Source organism: Salmo salar, chromosome 09 (genome assembly GCF_965601325.2).
Source record: "Salmo salar chromosome 09, fSalSal1, whole genome shotgun sequence".
Classification (NCBI taxonomy): Eukaryota; Metazoa; Chordata; class Actinopteri; order Salmoniformes; family Salmonidae; genus Salmo; species Salmo salar.
In genome coordinates this window covers 24,700,001-24,720,216 of record NC_138299.1, presented here as the reverse complement: position 1 = coordinate 24,720,216, position 20,216 = coordinate 24,700,001, and the positions used below count along the sequence as shown (strand labels likewise).

Genomic DNA, 20,216 nt, shown 5'->3' with positions numbered 1-20,216 from the left:
CCGCTACTGGAGGACTCCAGCAACGACCTAGCGGCCTCCCTGTCGGGTTTCCTGATTGGAGACGATAATGACTGCACAGGGTTTTCCCCAACAGCCTCCTTTTCGGAATCATCGGATGGAGACGAAGACTTCTTCATCCTCTCAGGCCAGGCCACCAAGCCTCCTGCCGGGGGAATCTGAAACCGGACATGCAGGACGTGTGCAAACGCGCTGCAGATAAACTGGTAATTCCCTGGCCCAATGCAGTAGCAGAGACAACCATGTCTCGCTACGAGGGTAAGAGGCTACCCAAAGCCAAACTGGCGGCCAGGGAATTAATACTAGTCTTCCCAGAATGCCTGGAGTAGGTTACTCGTACCTGGAGTACACCTTTCTCCTCCAAGAACCCTGTCCAATGTGGGTCGGTGTTGGACTGTGTTGTTGGTGGCTTCCCATCTACACCCCAGCCAGAAGTCCTCCATGACCTCAACTGGCCCAACCTTACCAACCAAGTATGAGCGCTTCCAGTCCACTGTGACAGAGAAGGTCTACAGGTCGGTCGCAACAGCGGTGAGGGCTCTCAGCACCGCCTCCATGCTCTCGGCATACCAAGCTGAACTACAGGAGGAGCTAGCAGTCACACTGGACCCAGGACTGTGGGATGAGATCTATATTGCCAAAGACCTCAACCTGCGTATACTTAAAGCCGCTGTCCAGGCGTCAGGAAGAGTGATGGGGCTCATGATATCCCAGGAGAGGGCTCGATGGCTCAATCTATCCACGGTGTCTGGCCTAGCGATGTCCCCATCGCCAGAGAGGCGAGAACAGCCTCCCCCAAGCGCAGTTTTATCTCCTCCACCAATCCTGAGTTTGTTCCAGGGTGCAAGTTCCCAGGCACCTCAGTGTTCTTTCAGGCGTACCGGGTCCAAGTCGGTGATCACAGAGTACAGCCCAAAGAGGAGAAGAGACGATGTTCAGGTGGATGCTCCTACAAGGCCCCCCTCTTGTCTCACAAACACTCCCCAATGTCAGTTCACATAAAAAAATGGAACACTTGCGCAACCAGGCTACAGGCCAAGGGCGCAGTTAGACATGTTGTTTCTCACAAAATCAAAAACAAACAGGATGCCTCCCTATAACGCCACCAGAGGGAGCTACCGCTCCTTCTGTGGTGATAGGCAACATGAGCGCTCTCCCGCTACGAACCAGCCGGACATACGCAGTGCGTCGCAGGGTGCCGTACACCCTCCCCCTGACAGTGGGTGCTGCTGCACCGTCTATGGGGGGAAGCCCGGTCAGCCCTCTTTTGGAGCGGAGAGAGAACTGGTTGGCATGCACAGTGTCAAACTGGGTACAGGGCACGATAGACAGGGGATACAGACTAGAATTCGCTGTCACCCCGCCTCAATTCAATGGAATCATATACACTCATCAGCGTGTGTTCTCAGGAATCAGCGTGTGTACTCCGGGAGGAAATCACATCGCTAATAGGGAAAAGGGCAAAAAGAATTGTTCCTCCCGAGCAAAGCCACTGTGGTTTTTACTCAAGATATTTCCAGGTTCCAAAAAAGGGGGGCGGCATACACCGACCCTAGATCTACATGTTCTGAACAGGCACATGAGAAAGTACACGGTCAGAATGTTGACACACACTGCTCTGCTACGTTCTATGCACCCAGGCGACGGGTTCGTATTCGTCGACCTGAAGGACACTTACTTTCACATCTCAATATACCCTCCTCACAAGAAATATCTCAGATTCGCTTTTCAAGGCGTAATCTACGTATTTCTGGGACTCCCTTTCGGAGTCTCACTGTCACCTCGTGTCGTTACAAAGTGTACCGAGGCAGCCATAGCCCCACTCAGAGAGAGGGGCATTTGGCTGATGATGTACAGTTGAAGTTGGAAGTTTACATACACGATAGCCAAATTCATTTAAACTCAGTTTTTCACAATTCCTGACATTTAATCCAAGTAAAAATTCCCTGTCTTAGGTCAGTTAGGATCACCACTTTATTTTAAGAATGTGAAATGTTAGAATAATAGTAGAGTGATTTATTTCAGCTTTTATTTCTTTCATCACATTCCCACTGGGTCAGAACTTTACATACACTCAATTAGTATTTGGTAGCATTGCCTTTAAATTGTTTAACTTGGGTCAAACGTTTTGGGTAGCCTTCCACAAGCTTCCCACAATAAATTGGGTGAATTCTGGCCCATTCCTCCTGACAGAGCTGGTTTAACTGAGCCAGTTTTGTAGGCCTCCTTGCTCACACACACTTTTTCAGTTCTGCCCACACATTTTCTTTAGGATTGAGGTAAGGGCTTTGTGATGGCCACTCCAATACCTTGACTTTGTTGTCCTTAAGCCATCTTGACTTTGTTGTCCTTAAGTGAACTTTGGAAGTATGATTGGGGTCATTGTCCATTTGGAAGACCCATTTGCGACCAAGCTTTAACTTCCTGACTGATGTCTTGAGATGTTGCTTCAATATATAAACATAATTTTCCTTTCTCATGAAGCCATCTATTATGTGAAGTGCACCAGTCCCTCATGCAGCAAAGCACCCCATAACATGATGCTGCTACCCCCGTGCTTCACGGTTGGGATGGTGTTCTTCGGCTTGAAACCCTCCCCCTTTGTCCTCCAAACATAACAATGGTCATTATGGCCAAACAGTTCTATTTTTGTTTCATCAGACCAGAGGACATTTCTCCAAAAAGTACGATCTTTGTCCCCATGTGCAGTTGCAAACCATAGTCTGGCTTTTTTATGGTGGTTTACTTGTGTCATGCACAAAATAGATGTCCTAATCGACTTGCCAAAACTATAGTTTGTTAACAAGAAATTTGTGGAGTGGTTGAAAAACGAGTTTTAATGACTCCAATCTAAGTGTATGTAAACTTCCGACTTCAACTGTAGATAGACAATTGTCTGTTGTGCACACAATTGAGACAAGAGGTCTTAGAACACAGTCAGCTACTATTGGAACACCTGGCATCGCTAGGTTTCAGAAAAAACACAGTAAAGAGCGTTTTGATTCCCACGCAATCTCTTTCCTACGTTTAATCCTAGATTCGGTATAATTCAAAGCTCGCCTTTCAGTGGAACGTATAAGTATATTCCAATTTTGCCTAGCACTGTTTCTCAGAGGGAACCTAGTCTCTTTCAAAACATGCCTGAGGCTGCTAGGTTTGATGGCATCGGCTTTAGTAGTCATCCCATTAAGAATATGAGAGGGTTTCAACGCTGGTTCTCTTCTCTAGGTCTGAGCCCAATGTCACAAACATCACATGTACAGATCTCCATAGACTGCATGGTAGCACTGCACTTCTGGAAACACCGGACATAAACTGCCTGGAGCTCCTTACAGTGTCCCTAGCATTAAAGTTGTTCCTCCCATTTCTGGTGGGTCGCCATGTTCTAGTCAGAACAGACAATGCCACTGTTGTGGCTTACATAAATAAGGGCGACTGATTATGTGGAGCAGTGTGCATCTCCAGTTACCGAGAGCTACTCATGTACCAGGAGTACTGAATCTTGGGGAAGATTTACTTTCCAGGGGGAACCCTCTACACGGAGAGTGGAAGCTCCACCCAGAGGTAGCCAATCAGGTTTGGATGCACTTCGGCATGCCAGCAGTGGAACTTTATGCATCAATGGAGAATACTCAGTGTCCACTGTTCTTTTCCGTGAGGGATCGGGATGCAACGATGGGAGTGGACGCATTAGCGCATGAGTGCCCATGCTTCCTCTTGTATACATTCCCCCACAGGCCCTGATTTCCCCTACCCTAGCCAGGGAGCAGGAGAAGGGTCTATCTCGCATGCTAATAGCGCCACATTGGCCAGAGAAACACTGGCTAGCAGAGATCACTCTACTCTGCAGCCATCCGTGGCCACTCCCCCTGAGTCGGGACCTACTATGCCAGGCGCGAGGGGAGATTTTCCATCCTCACCCGGAACGGTTGGCACTCTGGGCCTGGCCCGTGAACGGTTCAACTTGAACACTGCCGGGCTTCCTCCAAAATGTAATTTCAACTATTCAGAGTGCTAGAGCCTCATCCACCAGGTCCCTTGATAATTGTAAATGGCGCGTGTTTGATGAATGGTGCACTATATCACAGACAGTGCCATTCCAGTGCTCTGTCCCTGTAATCCTGTCGTTCCTACAGGAAATATTAGAAAAGGGAAATGCTTTTGCCACTGTTAAGGTATATCTAGCAGCTTGTCGGCTTGTCATGAGGGTTTTGGGAACACGACAGTGGGGTAACACCCCCTTGTCGCCCGTTTTATGAAGGGTGCCCATCGTTTGCGTCCGGTGTCCAAACAGCTTGCCCCATCATGGGATTTATCAATTGTTTTGGATGCTCTATGCCAACAGCCTTTTGAGCCCCTGGATCAGGTGGAACTGAAGATTCTTTCATTTAAGACTGCGCTATTACTAGCATTGGCCTCCGCCATGCGAGTTAGTGTCATTCACATTGCACTCATCACATTGCACTCATTCACAGTGCACTCGTTATGTGCACCATTTGCACCTGGTAACAATAGGGTATCATTGCGGCCTAACCCAACCTTTACCCCTAAGATTATTAACCCATCTTTGAAATGTGTCTTCTCCTTGGGCTGGTAGCTTTTTATCCCCCACTGTTTTCCTCTCCGGTACATCAACAGTTACATATGTTGTGCCCAGTACGCGCTCTCGCATCTAGATGGACAGGACGAAGGGATTTAAAAATGTGATCAGTTGTTTGTTTCATGGGCAAAACCTCACACAGGTAATGCGCTCACTAAACAACGCCTCTCCCACTGGATAGTGGGGGCTATCGCTTTTGCCAACACAAGTAAGGGTCTTCAGTCTCCTGTTGGCCTACGGGATCATTCCACTAGAGGAATGGCTACGGAATGGCTACATACTGTTTTACGTGTAGGATCTTCTGAAGGGCAAAGCCCATGTGTGTGATATATTGCACCAGGCAGTCGGTTGTCAGGATAAGCTTGTCTGGCAATACGGGAGTCATATATATATACTGCTCCAAAAAATAAAGGGAACACTTAAACAACACAATGTAACTCCAAGTCAATCACACTTCTGTGAAATCAAACTGTCCACTTAGGAAGCAACACTGATTGACAATAAATTTCACATGCTGTTGTGCAAATGGAATAGACCACAGGTGGAAATTATAGGTAATAAGCAAGACACCCCCAATAAAGGAGTGGTTCTGCAGGTGGAGACCACAGACCACTTCTCAGTTCCTATGCTTCCTGGCTGATGTTTTGGTCACTTTTGAATGCTGGCGGTGCTTTCACTCTAGTGGTAGCATGAGACGGAGTCTACAACCCACACAAGTGGCTCAGGTAGTGCAGCTCATCCAGGATGGCACATCAATGCGAGCTGTGGCAAGAAGGTTTGCTGTGTCTGTCAGCGTAGTGTCCAGAGCATGGAGGCGCTACCAGGAGACAGGCCAGTACATCAGGAGACGTGGAGGAGGCTGTAGGAAGGCAACAACCCAGCAGCAGGACCGCTACCTCCGCCTTTGTGCAAGGAGGAGCAGGAGGAGCACTGCCAGAGCCCTGCAAAATGACCTCCAGTAGGCCACAAATGGGCATGTGTCTGGTCAAACGGTCAGAAACAGACTCCATGAGGGTGGTATGAGGGCCCGAAGTCCACAGGTGGGGGTTGTGCTTACAGCCCAACACCGTGCAGGACGTTTGGCATTTGCCAGAGAACACCAAGATTGGCAAATTCGTAACTGGCGCCCTGTGCTCTTCACAGATGAAAGCAGGTTCACACTGAGCACGTGACAGACGTGACAGAGTCTGGAGACGCCGTGGAGAACGTTCTGCTGCCTGCAACATCCTCCAGCATGACCGGTTTGGCGGTGGGTCAGTCATGGTGTGGGGTGGCATTTCTTTGGGGGGCCGCACAGCCCTCCATGTGCTCGCCAGAGGTAGCCTGACTGCCACTAGGTACCGAGATGAGATCCTCAGACCCCTTGTGAGACCATATGCTGGTGCGGTTGGCCCTGGGTTCCTCCTAATGCAAGACAATGCTAGACCTCATGTGGCTGGAGTGTGTCAGCAGTTCCTGCAAGAGGAAGGCATTGATGCTATGGACTGGCCCACCTGTTCCCCAGACCTGAATCCAATTGAGCACATCTGGGACATCATGTCTCGCTCCATCCACCAACGCCACGTTGCACCACAGACTGTCCAGGAGTTGGCGGATGCTTTAGTCCAGGTCTGGGAGGAGATCCCTCAGGAGACCATCCGCCACCTCATCAGGAGCATGCCCAGGCATTGTAGGGAGGTCATACAGGCACGTGGAGGCCACACACACTACTGAGCCTCATTTTGACTTGTTTTAAGGACATTACATCAAAGTTGGATCAGCCTGTAGTGTGGTTTTCCACTTTAATTTTGAGTGTGACTCCAAATCCAGACCTCCATGGGTTGATAAATTGGATTTCCATTGATTATTTTTGTGTGATTTTGTTGTCAGCACATTCAACTATGTAAAGAAAAAAGTATTTAATAAGATTATTTCTTTCATTCAGATCTAGGATGTGTTGTTAAAGTGTTCCCTTTATTTTTTTGCGCTGTGTATATATATATCTTTTTTTTATTTAACCTTTATTTAACTAGGCAAGACAGTTAAGAACAAATTGTTATTTACAATGACGGCCTACCGGGGAACAGTGGGTTAACTGCCTTGTTCAGAGACAAAACAACCTTTTTTTTACCTTGTCAGCTCGGGGATTCAATCCAGCAACCTTTCAGTTACTGGCCCAATGCTCAAACCACTAGGCTACCTGCCGCCCCTTATATCACATAAGTGAACTACCAAAAATAATACTTAAAAGAGAACTTTAGGTTACGACCGTAACCCTGGTTCTCTGATATTATGAGTGAGGTTATTTCACCAGACCACCCCCTCCTTGCATGAGCGAGGAAGAGGTGTTGCATATTTTTGAATGACTCAGAGACACTGCGTTGGATCTTTTATAGGGTAGGAGGGACACCCTTCCGCGACGCACACATCTCGACATCCAGCCAATCATGGCTGGCGTAGTGTAATAAAGGCTTCTGACGAATACGCTGGAGGAGTATCCCATAAGTGAAATACCTCACTCATACTATCAGAGAACCAGGGTTACGGTCGTAACCTAAAGTTATTTATCCAGGTTAGTCTCAATAATGCTTGTTGTCTATGTGCAACTGATTAACACAAGGAATAATGAGTTAGGCTATATAACGATACACCTTTACATAGTGAGAACAGATAGGAAAAATGACCGTAAACGGGCACGACTTCTTTAAGAGTGCCTATAGTTATTGTGATGTGAGATGATACTGGAGGACATACAGTACAGTACAGTACCTCAGCCCCAAACCACAGCTGTCCTGCCAGGTTGTCATGGCGAATCTCCTCTGGGAACTTGACACAGAAGTCTCTGTTGGCTCGGTCATCAGGGATACATTCATCCATGATCTGGTTGATAATGTTCAACACATTGTCCTGCAGACACATGGAGAGTGACAGGAAAAGTGATTGAATAAATGTACTGAATGAAAAAGGGCAGTCAAAATATATTTTTCTGTTGGGTGAATGACTGGAAACAGAGCAAAAAACCCCACATATTTTCTAATAATGTTTCACAAACTACCCCTGTAAATCCACTAACTAAATATCACCCTCTACATGTAGTGTCTTGAAGACATGTTCCGGACATTTGGCGACTAGTAATTCTTTTTTAAACTTCCCACTTTGGGCTGGATGTGTCAATGTGTAGTTCATATGCATAATCTATGAGCAGAACTACTCTTACATCAATTTGCTACGAAATTCCTAGTTTGAAAGCAACTGTTTTTCTGATATCTGTGCTGCGCCATTTTCCCTACATTTTCCCGCACGTGGGCCAGCAACCTAGCAATTCAGTTCAACCAATTAGCTTCAGCCCCTCGCCATATGAGTGACAGCTAGCAATATGCACCCACAGCAGAGCGAGAAAGAGAGCAATGACGTGGTGCACATACTGTACGTGACGTAGTATGCTATTTTCAGGGACCACTTTTGGCTCATGAGCGCTACTTTCAAAACTACTGGCTAAAAAGGTATACAACTGTGCCGGAGAATCCCTTTAAACAGGGAACAGGCTGAAAACAATTACAGGCCCATGCCCAGAACGGTCCCATGATAGCCCTCAGTCACATCTTAATTCCCCCTCAATAAAAAACACTAAACTAAATCCCATAATTGCAGCGGTGCACACACACTGGCACACACAGTGAGAGCTAATCAACAGCTTGTGTGGCGCTGGCATGTACAACAGTTATAACAATGAGTTACAATGAGCTTTTCACGCCTAGACTCCCTCTCTGTGTGCTGCTGTAATCTGGTCAGGAACATCAGTGAGTCTCTGCTGCCCTCAAGGAGAAAGATTAAAAAGCTTAACCACCGACTCCTTTATTGCAGTGCAGTACTACGTATGTCTTGGCCTGTTCCCAGTCCCCCCCACCAGCCCTGTGTTGCTCTGGCCATGTGTGGTACACTACAGCTAGGGCTAATCTTGACCACTATCAGCCCTCATCACAGAACATGACATTGGGATGATACCTACAATAGCTGCAGAATAGAGAGCTTGCTTTCTCTACACTCCTACCCTCTAGGTTTTGCTTTGCTCAGACCACTTGCCTTCCATTCTGGGGGTCTCAGGTATACAGGGTATTATGAAAGCATGCTGGTAATATTGTGTTTTGTCTTCACAAGATAGCCTACACCAAAATAATTTTCTAATCATGGGATTTTAAAGTATACCAAATATATATTACGCTGCAACTTGAAAAGTGAAAGTCATGTTTCCCATAACTGAGTGTGTAAGCAAAACACTGACTGAGAGAACAAGAGGTAGCGCAGTTTCCCTGAAGCATTGTTATTTTCCTTTAGGGGGAGATATGAAAAGAGCCAAACCAGGAATTATAATTCTCAGTTGCTGAACATGTCCTGCAGTCAGCTAAAAGCCTTTCTTTCAGTTTACGAAGCACATCACAATGCAAAGCTAACATACAGACCACAGCAGAGCGTGGTCAATTTAAAGCTGCAAAATGTAACTATTTGGGTGTGAAATGTGTGTTATAGATCTGTCATTCTCATTGAAACCAAGTCTAAGAAGCGGTAGATCTGTTCTATGTGTGCCATTTCTATGCTTCCCGTTTTTTAAAGTTGAGTTTTTGCACATTTTACTTTCAGTTTTGTACAACAGCTTCAAAACAGTTGAAAATACAACATTTTTGGAAATGGAAAAGATATGTCACAGCAGTTTAGATGGTACAATGATTCTCTACACTACACTTGCTTGTTTTGTCACATAAACTGAAATTAGGCAAACTATTGCGAGCGATTGCTAGCGATTTCTGCATAGTGCATCTTTAAGGTGACAATGAGGGAGCGAAAGACGAAGAGAGTAGGGACAATGAGAGCATGGAATGGAGAAAGGGAGCGATGGAGAGAGAGAAAAATAGGAGAGAGGGAAAGCAGTTGGGGATCAAGCAGTGACCTTATTAGGAGCTTCCCCCCCCTCAGGGCCCTGAGTGCACTAGGCTCATTTATGGTGGTGGGCCTGCTAACGATCTCTCAGTCTGCCCCCCTGAACATCACACCAGCAGGCAGCAGCATGGCAGCCTTCAACTCACACAGTCCCGACCCCACACGCCTCACCTAACCCTCACCACATATATGGAGGATGAATGGTATATAAATGTCAAAGTCCCCCGACTCCAAATCGACACAATGGCCTACCATCGGTCATGTGACAGGTCTCAGACAGAGACAAATACAGTACGTTTGTGAGGCAGATAAGCTTCATCTCCTGTCAAGCAGGTTAATATCCTATAGCGGATCTACATAACATTGACATATCAAGTCATACAACAGCAGCCTGACATTCAACCCTTCACTCTGACCCCACACTGCCTGAAAACATCACACCAGGTGTGTCATGATAGCCTCTCTAGATCAAAGCCTTCCAAAGAAGTCACTCATCCAAGCCTTCAGTCCTGACCTAGATAACAGCAACACAACCTACTCACAACCTGATAAAGGCTATCAAAACAACAACAAAATGTGACATGAGAATCAACTGCTTCCACCCCGAGGGACTCCTTATCTCAACTTGTCACTGTGAGCTGGCTTGATTTAAGGGCCCGTCCAATCATACAACCGCTACCATATTAGCCAACCAATATCAGCCATTTTGCAGTTCAAACTCCAATTAAGAGGATCATTATTTTTTACTCCTAACTCAAAAGCATGTCCCTTTAACAGAATCTGCTGGCAAACTCTTGAATTCTTGTAGTAGATTTAAACATTTGAGGTCAATACTTGAACTCTCACTCACTTTGCTTGGCATGGTGGATTATTAAAGTGCTCGCTGTCAAAAAGGGTTATAGCATTACCTCATAAAATGTCTGTGATGGATTTGTATTAATTGATGGAGTTTGAAGTCAAAGAAATTAGAAACACAGCGAAACTAAACTATAAAAGACTTGCCATAGAATTGTGGCCCTAATCCGACGGTATTCAAATCAACCAGTGTCAGTCCCTTTAGATTCTTACCTGACAGGATCTGAACTGGTTGACCAGCAGAGTACACCTCTGAGGGTCCTTCCTGCCATCCAGGCTGTCCAGTTCTGTGGCCACTTGGTTGAGTTCCTCATCAGCATAGTAGAACTGGGCCAGGAGCTGAGGGTCTGTCCTCTGCAGAGATGGAGAGGAAAGGTTAAATAAAGGACTTCACATGTAGAGAGCAGACGTAGAGGTTTTAAATAGTAGGAGATCAGCTGAATATTGATGTATCTAAAACAATAGAGCATTGCACATGGGCATTGCCTCATAGCACTCACTTCTGTCATCATGAAGTACTTTCAGAGGCTAGTTAAGGATCATATCACCTCCACCTTTAAATTGTTTAATTTTTTACTCTTTTTATTGGTATTTTCTTTCAGTTACAGTAAACAATCTTTGAAATACAGTACATTGCACATGTGGTTTTATACATTCGATATACCATGGGATTTTTTTTTGAATGAGGTAGGAATGTATACGACCATAAGTATTTTATATTTTAAGTAATGCTTTGTTAACAAAACATACATTAGAAACAACAAAGTGCACAAAACAAAAAACATGGCTAGTCTTCAAAACTAATAGAAAAATAATAATAATAATACAGGCTAATATTAAACACTCATAAAGGTAGATCAATTAAATAAATCTTAGGTAGGCAGTTTACTGTAGAGTAGAGGGAAATTGCAGCGTCTCTACATAGGTGTCACGACTTCCACCGAAGTCGGTTCCTCTCCTTGTTCGGGCGGCGTTCGGCGTCACCGGTCTTCTAGCCATCGTCGACCCACTTCTCATTTGTTTTGTCTTGTTTTCCTACACACCTGCTTCTCATTTCCCTCATTTAGTGTTGTGTATTTAACCCTCTGTTCCCCCCCATGTCTTTGTGTGGAATTGTTTGTTTGTAAGTGCTTGTGCACATATTTACTGGTGCGTGTCGGGTTTTGTACCCATGTCGATTATTTCTTTATGCCGTTGGTTTTGAAATTAAACTGCTCCGGCTATTACCTAGTTCTGCTCTCCTGCGTCTGACTTCACTGCCACCAGTTACGCACCCCTTACAATAGATAAAGAAATATTGCCACATTCAGTAGAATTTGTCAGAAGAATCCCGTAGGGTAAATTTTATCTTCTCCAATTTACTAAAGTGTAAGACATCTTTAATCCAAACAAAATGAGAGGGAGGAGAGGGCATATCCATATAAGTAAAATCAACCTTCCTGCCAATAAACTCACAAAAGCTAGGACCAGAGCAGGACCAAAACATGTATTAATGAAGCAGCAGCTTGCCAACACCTGTCGCAAATAAGGTGGACATCTGGATAGACCTTAGAAAGCCTGCATTTAGTCCAGTGAGTGCGGTGTAAAATTTTGCATTGGATCAAACCCTGTTTGGCACAAATAGAAGAGGAGTGGACACGGTACAGAATATCTTCCCATGTGTCATCAGCAAACTCATCACCTAGATCCTGTTCCCATAAAGTTTTAATAGCTGCGAATGAAGGACTGTGAAGAGAGTAAATTTGATCATAGCTATAAGAAATAATACCTTTTACTGTTGGGAATGGTGTGAACAATCCATCAGTGGGAGGGCCCACAGAACGATTGAGGAATTGAGTGGTCATGTCACGGACAAAGGCGCTCACTTGTAGATATATAAAAAAAAAAAATAATATTCAGAAGGTGAAATTTAGCTGAGATTTGTTGGAACGATGCAAACGTGCCGTCAATATACAAATCATTGAATGATTTGATGCCAAGGCTGAACCACATGGAGAAGGTCTATCTACTAGCGATGGATGGAAAACGTGATTTCTGAGTAGAGGGGCCCTTAATGAATATATTTGCAAACCAAAGTGACGTCTAAACTGGCTCCAGATCTTGAAAGTGGTTTTTACTAAAATGTTTTTGGTATAACTTGAAGTAGTAGAATGAATAGGGGAATGTGCCAAAGCAGCCAGTCAGGATGGCATACATGAGGAAGATTATATCTTCAACCATGCTGGAATGATATGTGGGGTATCTGCACAGATCCAGTACTGAATTACACGCAAGTTGGCAGCCCAATAATAGAACTGGAAATTAGGTAGGGCCATGCCCCCTAAGGGTTTAGTTAGGCCTTTGCAGGAACACCTAGCAGATCCTTGGATTTTTATTATTACACATGAAGTGTGAGATTATCCCATCTAGTTTGCAAAAAAAAATTTTTGGAATATAAATAGGTATGCATTGAAAGAGGTAGGAGGTTTTAGGAAGGGTATTAATTTTAACCGAATTAATTAGACCAGCTAATGATAGGGGGAGTAGTTATCATCGTTCAAAATCTTTCTCCACCAGAGTAAGGAGAGGAGTAATATTTGCCTTAAAAAGATTAGCAGATTTGTTCGTGACATGTACCCCCAAGTATGTATATTTGTTGAGAACTACTCTGAAAGGCAATGTGTGTAATGGGTAGTTACAAGCTGCCGCATTTATAAGTAAAAGCTCGCTCTAATTCAGATTTAACTTGTAACCAGAGACTAGGCCAAATGCATTAAGAACAGATAGCACAATGGGTAAGGATACATCAGGGTCTGAGATATAGAGAAGCAAGTCATCAGCATAAAGTGAGACCCTTTGTTTGATGTCGCCTCTTTACACTCCTGTTTTATGTGTTGGATCTAAATGCAATTGCGAGGGCCTCGATGGTGATGGCAAAAAGCAGGTGAGACATTGGACACCCCTGTCTAGAGCCTCTGGAGAGAGGGAAATAGTCTGAGTGGGTGTTATTCGTTCTGACAGATGCAAGTGTATAGTAACTTCTTATAAAAGTCTATTGGGTACCCATCTGGCCCAGGACATTTACCACCTTACATTGCACGTGTCGTCTCTGAAATCTCTTCCATGGTGATAGGTTCCTCCAATTGAAGCATGGAGACTGAATCAATTGTTGGGACAGTTAGAGTATTACATATTTTTTTTTAATCAAGAGCAGAGGGGTCAGCAGACTGTTCTGAAGTGTATAAAGAGGCATAGAAGTCCTTAAACTGGATATTTATTAGCTGGGGATCCATTGTTGCACCTGTAGGTGTTTGAATTTGAGACATTTGTTGAGCAGAGGAAGACTGGCAAAGTTGATGAGAAAGCAATTTACTTGCCTTTTCAGCATACTCACAGTGAGTATGTCACAACTTAAGCAGCAGTTCCTCAATTTGGCCTGTTGACAAGGTATTGAATTCAGCTTGTAAAGAGAGTCAATCCCTGTACACATTTGGGGATGGTGAGGTAGCGTAAGTACTGTCTAACTGTAAAATACGAGTTTTCAGTTCAGTCTCTTTTTCTTCTTTTTTCTTTCAAAACTAGTGTATGAAATTATTTGACCTCTAATGTAGGCCTTAAGTTTCCCATAGAACAGATGCTAAAACGTCAGGGGTGTCATTAGTAGTTATAAAAACATAAATCTGAGTAGTCAGAAAGTTGACAAAACTTTCATCAGACTGCAATCATGTATTAAAATGCCAAGGTACACGAGGCTCAGTCCCACCACCAATTGATAGGTCTAAAGTCAGAGGGGCGTGATCAGATATGACAATGGAATTGTATGAGCATGAGCGTACAGAGGAAAGAAGTCTGTTGTCCAAGAAGTATTCAATGCGGGTATAAGTGTGATGGATAAGGGAGAAAAATGAATATTCCCTACTAGTTGGATTGAAAAAACGTCAGGGGTCTGTAATGGAAAATTCTTAAAGAAAAGTTTGGATAACCTTAGCAAACTTAGAAGGTGTGCTAATTTTGTTGGAGGAATGATCCAAAGTAGGATTAAGCCAGCCTCCCAAGATTAATGTGAGGTAATATCTGGAAGTGAAGACAAAGGCACATTTTTTTTGTCATCCCAATTTGATGCAGACATTGGCGAGGATCATTGGTGTATTAAATATACCTGCCATTGGCATCTGAAATAACATTGGAAGAAACAAAGGGCACTGATTTGTGTATCAGAATTGCAGCTCCACTCGATTTATTTTGAAAAGTGGAGTGAAAAAGTTTGCCTACCCAGTCTTTTCGCAATCTAAAGTGATGTGAAACTCTCAGATGGGTCTCTTGTAAAAAAGCAATCTGTGTCCCCAGATGTTGAAGATGAAGTACTCTTCTATGTTTGACTGGCTGGTTCAAACCATTACAGTTCAAACTAGAAAAAATAAGTATACTCCCAGCAGACTACCCTGTTAAATGAGGTTGTTGAGTCGTCCTTTGGAAAAAGAGGAAATGAGTGAAGCCTTTTAAATGTAAGTGGTAGACTGAACCTGACATACTGTCACGACTTCCACCGAAGTCGGTTCCTCTCCTTGTTCGGGCGGTGTTTGGCGGGCGACGTCACCGGTCTTCTAACCATCGCCGATCCACCTTTCATTTTCCATTTGTTTTGTCTTGTTTTCCCACACACTTGGTTCACATTTCCCTCATTACTTGTCATGTATTTAACCCTCTGTTCCCCCCATGTCTGTGTGTGAAATTGTTTGTTGTAAGTGCTTGTGTTTACCTCGGCTCCTGTGCTGGCCCATCCGGATCCCTCTTTGGCATTCATAGTGGAGGTGCACGCGTCTGAGGCTGGGATAGGAGCCATACTCTCTCAGCGCTCGGGTACACCACCGAAGCTCCACCCCTGTGCTTTCTTCTCGAGGAAGCTCAGCCCGGCGGAGCAAAACTATGACGTGGGGGACCGGGAGCTGTTGGCTGTCGTCAAGGCTCTGAAGGCGTGGAGGGGGCTAAACACCCTTTTCTCATCTGGACTGACCACCGCAATCTGGAGTACATCTGGGCGGCGAGGAGACTGAACCCTCGCCAGGCAAGGTGGACCATGTTTTTCACCCGTTTTGTTTTCAGCCTTTCTTACAGACCAGGTTCCCAGAACGTGAAGGCAGACGCACTGTCCCGGCTGTATGACACAGAGGAGCGGTCCATGGATCCCACCCCCAGAGCCCGCTCCCCTCCAGTGTCCCGCTGGGCGTCTGTACGTTCCGTCTGCTGTCCGTGACCGGCTGATCGATTGGGCCCACACGTCACCCTCCTCTGGTCACCCAGGCATCGGTCGGACGGTGCGCTGTCTGAGTGGGAAGTACTGGTGGCCCACTTTGGCCAAGGACATGAGGGTTTATGTTTCCTCCTGCTCGGTGTGCGCCCAGTGTAAGGCTCCTAGGCACCTGCCCAGAGGTAAGCTACACCCCTTACCAGTTGTTACGTTCCCCAGTTTCTGTGTTGTGGTTTGTGTATTATCATGTATGTATTTCAGGAAATGGATTCCTGAAATTCTCTACAAGCAGCTGATTGGTCAATCAACATTGATGATTGGAGAGCTGACCCCGCCCCCTCGTCAGGACGCAGCTGTCTCCAATTACTAACTTCTTCTGAATCTATATAAGCCCCAGTTCTGTTGCTCAGAGAGGGAGATGATTGCAGAGAGATATTTGCTGGGAGACACAGAGATAATGGCTGAGAGTTATAGCATGTTGGTTGTTGCTAAGACATTTTGGTATGTTAGTTGTTGCTGAGAAACCTTATTATGTTCTGTGTTAGTTTGTTGCTCAGAGAGAGCTTCTTTAATGTCCTGAGTTAATTGTTTTTTTTCTCAGTTTGTTGTGAAGACATTTGGAATATTCTGTTTCCTTTGTTCCCAGGGGGGAAGGGGAAGGCACCTAGGGAGTGCTTAGGCAAGAGGCCCGCGGGCATACATATACCCGTAGTAATTTATTGTCTATACACACTAGGAAAGACCTGGGCGGACCATCCCCTGTATTTTGGCTAGTGCACCAGGTGGTGTTAGTTAGGTAAGTAGTGGGTAGGCAGGTAAGGTAGGAGAGGGGGCTTTGATATTTACTTTCTTTGCTTTGGTTCCGTCCAGCCCCTTTTTCCACAAACTTATCGTGTGAAGGAATAAATTCCCAGTAAACGGTATTCTCTGCCTTTTTGTCATCCTTGCTCACACCTACACTTCCATACCTTTTTCACACCACGGAGAGTTAACCTGTTGGGTCTAGGGGGCAGCATTTGCACGTCTGGATAAAAAAAATGTACCCGATTTAATCTGGTTACTAATCCTACCCAGTAACTAGAATATGCATATACTTATTATATATGGATAGAAAACACTCTAAAGTTTCCAAAACTGTTTGAATGGTGTCTGTGAGTATAACAGAACTCATTTGGCAGGCAAAACCCTGAGACATTTTCTGACAGGAAGTGGATACCTGATGTGTTGTATTGACTTTAAACCTATCCCATTGAAAAACACAGGGGTTTAGGAATATTTTGGCACTTCCTATTGCTTCCACTAGATGTCACCAGCCTTTACAAAGTGTTTTGAGTCTTCTGGAGGGAGATCTGACCGAACAAGAGCCATGGAACGGTGATGTCCCATTAGACACCTGGCGCGCTAGTTCATGTTGGGTACCCTCGTTCCAATACGTTATAAAAGAGTATGCATTCGTCCACCTTGAATATTATTCATGTTCTGGTTAAAAAAGGCCCTAATGATTTATGCTATACAACGTTTGACATGTTTGAACGAACGGAAATATATTTTTTCCCCTCGTTCATGACGAGAAGTCCGGCTGGCTTACATCATGTGCTAACGAGAAGGAGATTTTTGGACATAAATTATGAGCTTTTTTGAACAAAACTACATTCGTTATGGACCTGTGATACCTGGAAGTGACATCTGATGAAGAGAATCAAAGGTAATGGATTATTTACATAGTATTTTCGATTTTAGATCTCCCCAACATGACGTCTAGTCTGTATCGCAACGCGTATTTTTCTGGGCGCAGTGCTCAGATTATTGCAAAGTGTGATTTCCCAGTAAGGTTATTTTTAAATCTGGCAAGTTGATTGCGTTCAAGAGATGTAAATCTATAATTCTTTAAATGACAATATAATATTTTACCAATGTTTTCTAATTTTAATTATTTAATTTCTGACGCTGACTTGACTGCCGGTTATTGGAGGGAAACGATTTCCTCAACATCAATGCCATAGTAAAACGCTGTTTTTGGATATAAATATGAACTTGATAGAACTAAAAATGCATGCATTGTCTAACATGATGTCCTAGGAGTGTCATCTGATGGAGATTGTAAAAGGTTAGTGCATCATTTTAGCTGGTTTTATGGTTTTGGTGACCCTGTCTTTGACTTGACAAAACATTACACACAACTCTTGTAAATGTACTGTCCTAACATACTCTAAATTTATGCTTTCGCCGTAAAACCTTTTTGAAATCGTAAAACGTGGTTAGATTAAGGAGATGTTTATCTTTCAAATGGTGTAACATAGTTGTATTTTTGAAAAATTTGAATTTTGACATTTATTTGGATTCAAATTTGCCGCTCTTGAAATGCACCTGCTGTTGATGGAGTGCACCACGGGTGGCACGCTAGCGTCCCACCTAGCCCCAAGAGGTTAAGTTGTAGCAGGGTGTTGCGTTCCCTCTTTCCAGAGGCGTGCGTAACACCCGTTCCACAATGGCCATGGTCACACCTGTCGATCGATTTCCTGACCAATCTCCCCCCATCACAGGGAAACACCACGATCCTGGTTGTTGTGGATCGTTTCTCTAACTCCTGTCGTCTCCTCCCTCTGCCCGGTCTCCCTACGGCCCTACAGACTGCGGAGGCCTTGTTTACGCACGTCTTCCGGCACTACTGGGTGCCCGAGGATATAGTGTCTGATCGGGATCCCCAGTTCACGTCGAGGGTCTGGAGGGTGTTCATGGAACGTTTGGGGGTCTCGATCAGCCTTACCTCGGGTTTCCACCCCGAGAGTAATGGGCAGGTGGAGAGAGTTAACCAGGATGTGGGTAGGTTTCTGAGGTCTTATTGCCAGGACCGGCCAGGGGAGTGGGCGGCATTCGTGCCCTGGGCAGAGATGGCCCAGAACTCGCTCCGCCACTCCTCCACTAACCTCTCCCCCTTCCAGTGCATATTGGGGTACCAGCCGGTTCTGGCACCTTGGCATCAGAGTCAGATCGAGGCTCCTGTGGTGGACGACTGGTTCTGGCGCGTGGAGGAGACATGGGACGCTGCTCACGTTCACCTTTAGTGGGCCGTGCTGCACCAGAAAATCAGCGCAGACCGTCACCGCAGTGAGGCCCCGGTGTTCGCACCGGGGGACCGGGTCTGGATCTCGACCCGAAACCTGCCCCTCCGCCTGCCCTGCCGGAAGCTGGAGCCGCGGTTTGTGGGGCCATTTAAAGTCCCAAGGAGACTGAACGAGGTTAGTTACAGGTTACAACTTCCCCCCGATTACCATATTAACCCCTCGTTCCATGTGTCTCTCCTCAGGCCGGTGGTGGCTGGCCCGCTCCAGGAGTCTGAGGTGCGGGAGGTTCCTCCGCCCCCTCTGGACATCGAGGGGGCCCTGGCGTATTCTGTCCACTCCATACTGGATTCGAGGCGTCGGGTGAGGGGCCTTCAGTACCTCGTGGAGTGGGAGGGGTACGGTCCGGAGGAGAGATGCTGGGTTCCAGTGGAGGCCGTGTTGGACCCTTCAATGCTGCAGGAGTTCCACCGCCTCCGTCCGGATCGCCCTGCACTTCGCCCTCCGGGTCGTCCCCGAGGCCGGTGTCGGCGCACTGCTGGAGCCGCGCGTCGGTTCCTCTCCTTGTTCAGGCGGCGGTCGGCGTCACCGGTCTTCTAGCCATCGCCGATCTACCTTTCATTTTCCATTTGTTTTGTTTTCCCAAACACCTGGTTCACATTTCCCTCATTACTTGTCGTGTATTTAACCCTCTGTTCTCCCCATGTCTGTGTGTGAAATTGTTTGTTGTAAGTGCTTGTGCACATTTGTGACTGGTGCGCGACGGGTTTTGTACCCATATTTTGTTATTCTGGATGCCGTTGGTTTTGATAATTAAACTGCTCCGGTTATTACCCAGTTCTGCTCTCCTGCGTCTGACTTCCCTGCCATGCACCCCTTACACATACGATAATTTTTTTTTTTTTAAAACTGTTTAACTTCCTCCCACCCGCTGAAGCATCTTACCAATCAAGACGCACACACCCCCCCTAATAAAAACTCAGCAAAAAAAGAAAACGCCCCTTTTTCAGGACCCTGTCTTTCAAAGATAATTCGTAAAAATTCAAATAACTTCACAGATGTTCATTGTAAAGGGTTTAACCTCTATGGGCTAGGTGGGACGCTTGCGTCCCACCTACGTAACAGCCACTGGCAGCATGTGGCGCGATTTTCAAAACCTTAAAAATCCTATTACTTCAATTTCTCAAACATATGACTATTTTACAGCTATTTAAAGACAAGACTCTCGTTAATCTAACCACACTGTCCGATTTCAAAAAGGCTTTACAACGAAAGCAAAACATTAGATTATGTCAGCAGAGTACCAAGCCAGAAATAATCAGACACCCATTTTTCAAGCCAGCATATAATGTCACCAAAACCCAGAAGACAGCTAAATGCAGCACTCACCTTTGATGATCTTCATCAGATGACAACCCTAGGACATTATGTTATACAATACATGCATGTTTTGTTCAATCAAGTTCATATTTATATCAAAAACCAGCTTTTTACATTAGCATGTGACGTTCAGAACTAGCATACCCCCCGCAAACTTCCG

The 20,216-nt window shown here is 45.3% G+C and overlaps 1 protein-coding gene across 3 annotated transcripts in view; it reads right to left on the bottom strand.

Moving 5' to 3' along the window:
- Window positions 1-20,216, bottom strand: part of zfyve28 (zinc finger, FYVE domain containing 28) — a 62,184-nt gene that overhangs the window by 9,371 nt on the left and 32,597 nt on the right. For all 3 annotated transcript variants that reach the window (XM_045723503.2, XM_014210762.3, XM_045723504.2), the window contains exons 2-3: window positions 10,601-10,741; window positions 7,367-7,504 (exon numbers count right to left, since the gene is read on the bottom strand). In XM_045723503.2, coding sequence (XP_045579459.1) covers window positions 7,367-7,504; window positions 10,601-10,741 — 279 coding nt within the window. The remainder of the gene's footprint in view (window positions 1-7,366; window positions 7,505-10,600; window positions 10,742-20,216) is intronic.